Below are 11,144 nucleotides of genomic sequence, written 5' to 3' on the forward strand. Positions count from 1 at the left end.
TATCTTTATATTTATATGTTTGTATTATTCTATATATATATATATATATATATATATATATATATATTCATATACTCATGAACTCAGCATCACTAAAAATCAAGAGGTATTTTACTTTAGCCCAAATGACTTATTAGCCTCCTTTTTTGTTTTTGGCTGTTTTTAACTTTTTGCTTTTTCAAAAATTTAAAATAAAACTACAATTTTCAAGTACCAACTCACTTTTATAGAGCAAATTAAAATTTACATGTCAGTAATACACAATTGATGACTGTCACTAAATATTGACAGATTATCTGAAAATGTATGGAAAACCTTGAGTAACGGCACCATGACAACTCTACTCTCCAACCAACTGCAACTAAAAGGTTAAACCCCGGCTATAGCCTGTGTGAGCACAATCTAAAGCACACTATATACTAAAGGTCTTAAAATTCACTTTGAATTTTAGCGAGCTTTAAGAGAGAACAAAAGGTCACTTTGAGCTGTAATGGTCAAAGGACGGCAGCACAGGCACTTAAATGTCACAGCTAAATTGATGCGATCTCTGACTTGACACAGTTTAGAGAAACAGCTCGAACAAATGGCAGTGTCACCGCTGTTGGGACAAACTAGTAGACACACAAAAGAGAAATACTTTAATCATAGTGGCATGACCTCGCAGCAACTCACTGACTCAACAGTTTTCTACCCTAAAGAACTCACTGCTTTTGTTAACCGTTTCTAGGTTGATAAGCTTGGACTTTCAATTACTGCCATTCCAACCCTAAGATCATATAATAAATGATATTTTTTGAACTTTTGTTATGTACACACAAAGTGTTAAAAATGCTAGATGAGCTTAGCTTGTGATGATGAAACATTAATTCAATCTCTTAAGTATTCCTCTACCAGTTCATGATTGAGAGCATTTACCTTGGTGATGAGGATGCGGTACTGTTCAAGCAGGTCATGGTTGTCGTGGCAACCGGCCAGCAGCTGCCAGACTTCGGCTCTGAGTGGTTCAGGAATGCCACTGCGAACCAATGAGGGTAAACCCTTTGGACGAGTGGACAGGTTTCCATGCCTTGACACACAAAAGACAGACAAGAGACACAACTTTATTGTTCTGAAGTGCAGCAATACAAATCTGACAAAAGTGTTTTATATTTTGACCTTTCAGTGTGACCATTATTATTAATATTATTTTACAATAAACTTATATAGACAGGACTGACTGCTAATCATTTAAATAAACTTTTACACTAAGGGCTGCCCATGTCAACACAACTCCTACATATGTTTACATTAATTTACAATTTTTCTACAGTCACTTGAGTTCAACATGCCTCACAAATGCACTAACCTTGATTAGCTCTAATCCTGGTTATAGTAGTAAGTTTGGCACTGAATTTCTGCTTTAATACCAACAGTCTAAATTATAGCGGTAGCAACCACTATATACAAATGAATATCAAATTATTAATAGCTTTACCACTAATAACAAGTCCTATTCTGTAGTATTCTGGAATATTAGTGGCTGTGCTCCCGCATGACAAAAGCAATTCTTTTAAAACACAAAGTCAGCTGCATTTAATGATGCTTGAAATCTACTAACGATGCGTTCGTAAAGCCATGTAAAAGCAATTTCCCAAAAAGTTCACTTCGATGTGCTGAAGCAACACTAAGAAAACAGCTTGAACTCAAATAAGGTGTATGAAATCTCTCGTTCAGTTAACAATGTGTCTAATGCTGTGGGTTTTTGATCCGTGTTGCAAATCAGATATGAATTATTCCACATTATTCATAGCTTTATTCTATGAAGCTATAGTCATTTTTGTGTTGGCTAAAGTCACTTACCATGTACTGGGTTGGCACTTGTAGATGTAATGTTATCAATAACCATCCAGTGGTTAATTAAAAAATTTACTAACATATAAAGTTAACTCAAAATGCTTAGTGGCAAAATTTTAAACAACGATCTTGTGCAATCTGTTAACACACAGAGTATGCTTTGGGGATCAGTCTCAACTACTATGAAGTGGATTCTTGCGCAGTACTGTAAATTACTTTAGAAAGCATCAAGTAGGATGGATTTTAAAAATCACATTTGACAGCAGTGCACACTACCTGCTTCAAGCTTCGTAAGAAGGTTATAATTCCAAACAAATGTTCTGAATCTGGATTCCCCGCTTGGCCTTGAATAAGCCAACTATCTCAAATTTCTCCTGGAAGTTATGTGAACAAGAAGCCCCCCCACCCGCTTCCTTCCCGAGGACATCTGTGGACCTGTATCAGAGCTGAGCCAGCTGATAGACACTGTGCCATCTCTTATCAGGACTATGGAACTTTCTGACAGTGTCCACAGACAACTCACCGCTTTTGTCAGCCTATTCACGCATAAATATATTATGATGTCATTAGTATGTTGCTCTTTCTGTGCAAGGGCTTTTATTGCAACGTTCACACTGTGCCCCGGCCAGGACATAGTGCGAGATATGGTTTTTTTTTTACCTCCCCTCCCCTCGTGTTTCTCTTTTCCTTATCTATTTTTTGTTTGTTTGTCTGTAACAGGTCTCTCTTGTAAATGAGCCCTAGAGGCTCAATGGGAACTAACCTGTATAAATAAAGGTTGAATGAAAAAATAATTCCAATATTTCTGACGTAGTTTTCATTATTTAAACCCTAAAATTTCTCTCTAAACTTAGTTCATCCTCCTCCTGCCTAGATTTCAGAAGTCTCTCAAGCCTAACGTGTTTTGCAATGATCACTGTCTAAACGGTGTTTTGATCGATGCCCTACCATCTGTTGAGCATCCCTCCCCATGACTCCAGAATTTTCTCAGGACAATCTTTAGAAACGTCTCCAGTCCCACTGGAGATTTCACTGTCACTATCTGCAGGAAAACAAAAGAAACACACATTTTAATAAATGCTCACAAGTTTGTGCAACCTTTCAACACGTGGGTACAAACACAAACATTTTGACATGATGCATAACTGCACACGTACGGTTATTGTACTTATTTATGAATACGTAATTAAAGTCAGGAGAACATGCTGTTTAGGATTGTTAGAGCTTCAACACTTCTCTCGAGAGGAATGACTAATTCTGACGAGAGAGGTCCAAAACATTTTAACCTCATTTAGGTCATATGCCAAATTCAGAAATCACACAGGCAGCTGCAAAAGAGCTATCACTCAACTGGAACAACAATTATTTAATAATTGCGACACATATATCACGTACTAAATAATAGATCAATCTAAACCAATTTTGATATGTATTTTGCAATTTAAAGCTTGCCGTTGCTGAGCCCACACAGTTAATGGAGGCAGGAGTGCCTGTGCGGTGCCTACACCTTCCATAATTGCTGCTCTCCTGGCTGTTGCTTCGTGAGGCAGACAAGAGGCAATCAGCTCGGCCAGCCACTTGTGTTCAAAGCCAGACTGTAACATTGTTACAGCTTTTTCTAAATGCTTCAAAAGAACAGATGTTAAACTGTATTTCACACTGAATTGAAAAAATGGAGATCAAAGAGGAACACAAATACTATTGCAAATGATTAGTGATAGTATTATCAGGTATTTAGCAGTAAAATACAAACAAAATAAATAAAATCCAACTGATTTGAGACTAAAATCCCATAATTGTAGTCTCAAAGTACTTATGGTGCATATTTAAAAATAATATGTTTTATTAAATATATTATTAATTATATCACATACCGGTAGATGAAAATAAGTGTCTGTGTTGTGTTAAAAATGTCATTCTAATAATAAATTTCATTGAAGAGAGTAATGTAGTCACAATCGTTTTAAAAAAGAAAGATTTGAAAGTGTTTACACTAAAGTTTTTGTTATATTTATATTGATGATGCAGTTCTGCTTTAATTTGACTGATTTATCAATCCTAAACTGATCTTCCACAGCGAAATTGTTGACCTATTTTTAGTCACTTCAGCTGTTTTTGTATGTAATCAAGGAATGTGGTAGTTAGCAGTCGTTCGCCAATTTTAATTTAGGGACACGTTAACAATTAATATAATAAAAAGTAATGCGCAGGTTAGGTTTAATGTATTAATTTCTTTTTGAATGGTCCTTCACAACAAATGGAATGAGCACCTTTGAAGTACCTTATACAAGATACGCAATGCCATATTTTACATTTTCAAATATTTTTTTTAACTCCGGTGATGCTAGATCAAATGGTTCAGCCATGAAATTAGCACATTGACTAAGAACTGTGCAGGAATAAGCTTTACTGATATTTCAACAATAAAACTCAACAGAAGCACTCATTACAGGAGTTTGAAGGCATTATTTACTTCCACTTAAGGCCTTGACATTTTGAAATGAGTAAAGCAGAGCTACAATGAATGCACTGTGGCTGCAACACATCCTCACAGCCTCAGCAGGAGCTTTTCAGGTCTTTATAAATGCTTGATGAGGCCTTTCAAATATTTCAGACCCTGAATAAAGCTTCTGCTTCTGTCGTCCGATTCTTCTTAGGCCTCGTGGCAAAAAGAAATGAATCCAAAGCTGCAGCCAAGATACCAGGTAGTGAAAGGAACTGGGGGGGGGGGGGGGGGGGGGGGGGGGGAGTTGTTCTTTCAGCAGCTCTCCTCTGCAGGGGTTGCCACTGTGAACAAACTCACACAAAAGATTTGGCAATTGTTTTACAACTGTTAGGATGCCACTTAACCTGGGTTCGAACCTGCAGCCTCAGGATTAAGAGACTCCGACACAACCACCAAGCTACTGCGGCCAAAACTGGTGAGAAATGAACCTTTAAATGAGGCGAGGGATGTCATATTTACTGAAGGATTACTTTACTGCATTGAGAAAAACTGTACACTTATTGTTACAGTAAAGCAGAGGGAATGGACATATTCAAGGATGCTTATGATCATAAATATGTCTGCATAAAAATGTTTTATTTTTTTTAGTCCGACAAAAATGGTGAAAAAATAAAAACCACGCACATTTTCTGCATTGCACGTTTGGCTGAGGAAAGAAAATCCACATGAATTGAATGTGTGTACCCAGCTGTGGCATCTACTTTGGGCGTGTATTCATTTCTTTACACAATGAGAATGACCTCCAGCTTCACGGCCCTATAAGCGTCTCCAATTTTCAGCTGTCGGGGAAGAGAAGGAGGAGTGGGTGTTTGGGGGGGGGGGGGGGGGGTTAACAGAAAAAGTCCTTTGAATGTCTCTCACAGTGCCAGCTGAAAGGTTTCAGCTGCAGCCTTGGCGGCTGCCTCATGAGTTCAGGTGAGTCGGCACAATGACACAAAAGACACAAATTTTCTCTGCTTTTCTGTTAATACTTTTTAGTGCTTTAAGGTGAAAAAGCTTAAAAAAACAGTTTACAGTGACAAATGAATGCGAGAAATGTGCAAAACAAAAGACAAACATATTTCTCTAATGCTTGATGTTGCTTTATGAAAATTATTTTTGCATTTGCAACAAATGCCTGCAAATAGAGCACATAAACAATTAAGATTTGTACATTAATTTTTAGTAGGGCTGAACAATTAACTGCATTTGCAATAATATCGCAATATGATAAAATGAGATTTTTTTTTTAATCGCAAAGGCTGCAGTTTGACTGGTCACGTGATCTGGTTACGTGACTTGCGGCTGAGCCGAGCAGCACAAAGCAGAGAGCAGGAGAAGTCAACACTGCGCTTTAACCAGTTGAACAATGGCGTCAGGCTCGACAGAAGCTGACACATCTGAAAGTTTTATACCAAAGAGGGGCAAGCACGTCCGCTGTTTGGAATTATTTTGGCCATAAAAAAGAAGACGTTGTGCAACGACATGTACTGTGCAGAACCTGCCTTGCTGCTGTTGCTACCTCTCGAGGTAACACCACAAATCTTTATTAACAATTAAAAAAACACCACAAAGCCATTTAAGATAGTTACATGGCCAGAATGCCAACGACCAGTGCTTCAACTTCAAGTAAGCAAAGTACCAGCCAATAGGGATCACTGACCGAACTGTTCGAAGGTATTACTCCGTATGAACATGATTCGAAACGGCACGTGGAAATAACTAGCAGTAACGGAGTTCATAGCAGAAGACATGATGCCCATTAATACCAAGCCTGGGTTTACGGCTTTGGTAAACACAATGGATAAGCAATACAGAATGCCCTCGCGCACACATTTTAGCCAAGTTGTTATCTCAGAGCTACACAATAAATGCAGAAACAGCAGCGGAGCTGAAAACAGTGGAGTTTTTTGCAACTGAAACAGATTGATTTATTGCTTGTGTTCGTTGAAAAATACATGAGAAGAAGACATTGAATAAAATTGCATATTAATTGAGGTAAAAAAAAAAAATGCAATTAGAATATTTTCCAAAATCGTTCAGCCCTAACTTTTAGCAGTCCACTTGGACACTCTTCATAAAATGTAATCTTGTTTAAGGGACTGTCTTTGGATGCCATGGTAAAGATTTGTAGCATCTCTTGTGAATATATATATTTATATTTAACAAACAATTAGATTATCTTCATTTTAATCAATTTTGCTGCAGGAAACTATTTTCTACCGTGCTGTGAAAGCTGGATTTGGAATACTCGCTCCGCGGATATAAACATGCACAAACACTCAGTCGGTCAATAAATAAATATTTATCATAAAGCGCAAAGTCAGAGTTATAGTCAGGAGGCGCCTGCAGGACTTCCTGTAGCTGCTGGTGAGGTTGAAACTGGGTCATGTTTGGAAACCACTGGAGTCTAGCAGGGGCTGTTAATATTAGTTGCTTTTTGCCTCCAGTCGTTTGGCAATGCAGTTTTTACTTGCGGCAAAATATCCACTCTACTCTGGTGTGTCTTGTAAATGGGTCATGTTTATAGATTTAACCAACTTTATCAAGACACAAAGATGATGAATCACTGTTCAGACTTAGGTCGGTTTGTGCCAGATGTTCTGATTGCGCCAATAGACAAAAGTTACAACTGGAATAAGAAAATCTAAAACTGCAAGTTTCTGTTGTACTTATATAATTTTACAGCAGAATGTTTCTACTTATTAAGAAATATTGGTAATAAAACACATCAGAAACATTACAAAGAGCTATGGTGTTATCAAACAATCCCTCTTGAGCTGGTGTCCCTGACGGAAGAAGGCTGTTTACTTCATCCAGAAGAGGGCATGTGAAGTCTGTCTGATTGTGTTTGACACAGCAAAGCTGTAGTGCTATAAGCCAACAAGTCTTTACAGAATTGGGCTGGGCTTTTCTTGAAAAACGAGCACATTCCAACATACGCAATCACACAAATACCTATCCAAACCCTCCTGCAATTGTGCCTCACTTCTGTGCACAGTGCACGAACAGTAACAACAAGCATGTATTTGTACACATCCAAGCCAGTGTTTACTTGTCTAACATAATTAAGCTTCACTGCTGATGTATGCCTGTCACTAAAGTGAACGCACTGGTTCGTGAAAAAGGCTTGCTGCAGAGGAATGCAGAGGTTGTGTTGGTGAATATTTCACGCTGCAATGCTGGAAACATGATAAACTAAAAAAAAAAAATAAAAAAAAAGTTTCACTAACCAAAGACAGAGAAAAAGCAACTGGTGAGTAAAGATGCACCGATCCACTTTTTTTTTTTTTCACTTCCGATACCGATACTCGCGGTTTAGTGCCTGTCGATACCGACCTGATACAGAAAACCAGTGCTGAATTCCGTTCAACAAACTCAGCGTGCTCTTTAGGGTGAAATCTCTGGAGATGCTTGATTAAGTTGGTAGTGTTATAGGTGGAAGTTTTAGTGCCACCCCTTGAAACAGTTGCTGTGCACGACGTAGCTGTCGAATGTGTTGGCTGAGGTAGTGTGAAATAGTTCCAGATGGCTGATCCTTTCGCTTGCTCAATTGTGAAAACAATCTGTGTGGCGAGTTCGCTAGTGCGTGACGTCACTCAGAGCACGAAGCATAGAATTAGAGTGAATAGATCTGCCCAGTCACGGATCGGTAACATTGTCACCAATACCCGATCCAGAAGGTTTTTTTTATATCGAAACCGATACCGATATTTGTATTGGATTGGAGCATCTCTACTGGTGAGTGTGACTTTACTCAATTTTCTTTGACACATCAGACAATACAAAAGGACATGAGAGGTGTTAGGTGCAACATATTCTAAGACCCATTTTCAGTTTAGACAATGAAGTCAAGTCAATGTAAGTGCACATGTGTATTTGAGGCAATAACCTTCTGATAAAGTTAACACTAAACATTAAAAAACAAAAAAACAAAAAAGAAAAATGAATAACATGAGACCAAACCTTCATCAACCTCCTCTTCTTCATTGGGTGACACGACTTGTTCGCTTCCTTTGTTATTTCTGTCTGCCTCTCTCTGCAGACTCACCACCTCATACACAGCATCGCTCTGACCCACACGGTCTGGGCTCTGCTATAGGAACATACAACAATGTCTTTTTAGATTCCCAAAAATAATTTTTTGTAAAATTATAACCATCACAAAAATCATTATCAACTCCAGTAATATAAACAGTAACACAATATTTAGTAAAGAGACCAAAACAGTTCTGAAACAATTATAATAAAGAGAAGAAAGAAGCACCAGTGGTGGGCACGGTTTCGCTAATCCACTAATAGCGGAGCTAACTTTCCGTTTAGCATATTAGCATATTCGCTAACTTTGAATACCTTTAGCGGAAATAGCTTCCGCTAAATTTAAATCTAATTCAAAATACTATAAAAATTAAGTTTAACAGTTCTAAAATAAATACTCTGAAAATGACTGAAACAGTAAATAACTGATCAATAAAGTAAGAAATTTGAGAAAAGACCACTGAAAACTGAATTCTGAGCTTTTAAACGACAACAACACGATACAGGTTTCTGTTTTATAAAATGTCAACACATCAGCTAAACAAGCCTATTCATCAAGGAGCTTTTTTTTTTTTTTTTAACACAAAACGCTCAGTTTTAACGTTGGAACATATAAAAAACTGAATTTATCCTTCACTAACCCTAAATGTATTTTAGGAAAATAAAGAAATACAAAGACACCATCAGACTTGACCTTCTGTGCCACAGGAAACTGATGTTTATTTCTAGTTTATTCAATTATTTTAGGGCTATTGCCCATCTCCTCCACCTGGAAATATGGATCAATAAGCTGCATTGATCTGCTCGCTCCCATGGCATCTAAGGACTAACTCAAGTCAGTGTTGACAACTCAAAGTAGCAGAAGCCACATCAAGCCTGGCCTATATTAAAGAAAATCTGTGGATGTTTGAGTAAAAATGGTTTCCTTTGCTAAGGCCTCTGACAGTTAACCTACATGATGAATTGTTAATGATTAAGCAAATTGAATTATGAAGAAAATAGGGCTTAATGCACTTATATGATTTAATGGGATTTTGATAAAAGGAAAAAAAAGAAGAAAAACATGATTATGCATCACTCTATAAATAAAAAATGACTCTGTTAAGTGTTTTGAGATGAGTGCCATTTTGCTGCTCAAACACTGCATTAAAAATTAAAGAATCGTTTCAAATGTCTCATACAAGCATGTAGTTGTAGCGCCATTTTCTGAATACGAATATGATGAGTTTGTAAATAAGATAATACAACATTATATACAACATTAAAACAATGATAGAATTTCTATATACACTTTCAGTTGCACTCAATTTCCAGAAAATTTGGATAGACTATCAATACTACAAACTTTTTTTGCACTTTTCAAGGATTCAAGGATTCAAGGTTCTTGAGGAGCATTCCAAGTGGTGGTCCCGAGGCTTTGAAACGCTCTCCCTCTGTCACTGCACTGCTCAGATTCCACTGACTCTTTTAAAAAAGATCTTAAGACTTATTTATTCAGATTGGCTTTTAGTTAAATTTTGTTTACTTTTTCTTTTTTGTTTGCTTGTGAAGCACTTTGTGATGTTATTGTCTGTGAAAGGTGCTACATAAATAAAGATCACTTACTTACATTATTTGTCATACGCACCCCATATGGTTCATGTGGTGGAACAAAATTATGTACACAGGGTCCCAGTGACATCCAACAATAAAATGTAAAATAAAAACAGTAATAAGATCTAAGATATGAACTAAGAAAAACATCAACTAAATATGCATTAAGCACTATTAGCATAAAAACATTACGCCGAACAGCAACACAAACATGAGTCTCTGTGAGTAGATGAGCACGCATGAATACAGCAACATGAAACAGATCAGCAACAACATGAAACAGATCAGCAGCAACATGAAACAGATCAGCAGCAACATGATGTAATTTTTTTCACAGTGACTATCCTGGTTAGATATTCATGAGTCTAACAGCCTCAAGAGTAGAAGCTGTTCCTCAGTCTAGTGGTTCTACACTTAATGCTCCTTAACCTCCTTCCTGAGGGGAGCGGGGCAAAAAGTGTGTGTGCTGGGTGAGTGGGGTCCTTCGTGATGCAGGTGGCCCTCTTCTTGCATCTGGAGGTGTAAATGTCTGTGATGGTGGGGAGGCTGACTCCGACAGACTTCTGTGCAGCCTTCACCACTCTCTGCAAAGTTTTTCTTTCTGCAGCTGTGCAGCCTCCATGCCACACATTGATGCTGGAGCACAGGATGCTCTCCACTGCACAACAGTAGAAGGAGGTGAGGACTGAGCTTCCCAGACCAGCTCATCTCAGCCGCCTGAGGAAGTTGAGTCTCTGATGAGCTTTCTTGATCAGGCTGGTGGTGTTGTTGCCCCAGCTGAGGTTGTCATTCAGGTGCACAACCAAGTACTTGTAGCTGGAGACCACTTCCACCGCAGATTCTCTTTTGTTCAGGGGGGGGTGTAGGTGTGTTTGTTCCTTCTGAAGTCCACGATCATCCCTTTTGTCTTCTTCACATTGACGTGAAGGTTGTTCTTCCTGCACCAGCTCTCCAGGTGTTCCACTTCCTGCCTGTAGCTGGACTCATCATTGTTTGTGATGCATCCCACCACCACTGTATCATCTGCAAACTTTACAATGTGACAGCCTGGATGGGTAGCTGCACAATCATATTTGAGCATAGTGAACAGGAGAGGGCTCAGCACACATCCCTGAGGAGAACCAGTGCTGAGGGAATATTAGCTCTTCAGGAATCCATCCATCCATCCATCCATTATCTTTACCCGTTTATTCCA

General features: G+C 38.2%; 1 protein-coding gene across 1 annotated transcript in view; it reads right to left on the reverse strand.

The window, feature by feature from the left end:
* The window catches only part of rabgap1l (RAB GTPase activating protein 1-like), a 111,026-nt gene that overhangs the window by 79,542 nt on the left and 20,340 nt on the right, over positions 1–11,144 (reverse strand). The window contains exons 11-13 of the mRNA XM_037697950.1: positions 8,285–8,414; positions 2,782–2,875; positions 916–1,066 (exon numbers count right to left, since the gene is read on the reverse strand). Coding sequence (XP_037553878.1) covers positions 916–1,066; positions 2,782–2,875; positions 8,285–8,414 — 375 coding nt within the window. The remainder of the gene's footprint in view (positions 1–915; positions 1,067–2,781; positions 2,876–8,284; positions 8,415–11,144) is intronic.

This window comes from Nematolebias whitei, chromosome 3 (genome assembly GCF_014905685.2).
Source record: "Nematolebias whitei isolate Nwh7 chromosome 3, NemWhi1, whole genome shotgun sequence".
Classification (NCBI taxonomy): Eukaryota; Metazoa; Chordata; class Actinopteri; order Cyprinodontiformes; family Rivulidae; genus Nematolebias; species Nematolebias whitei.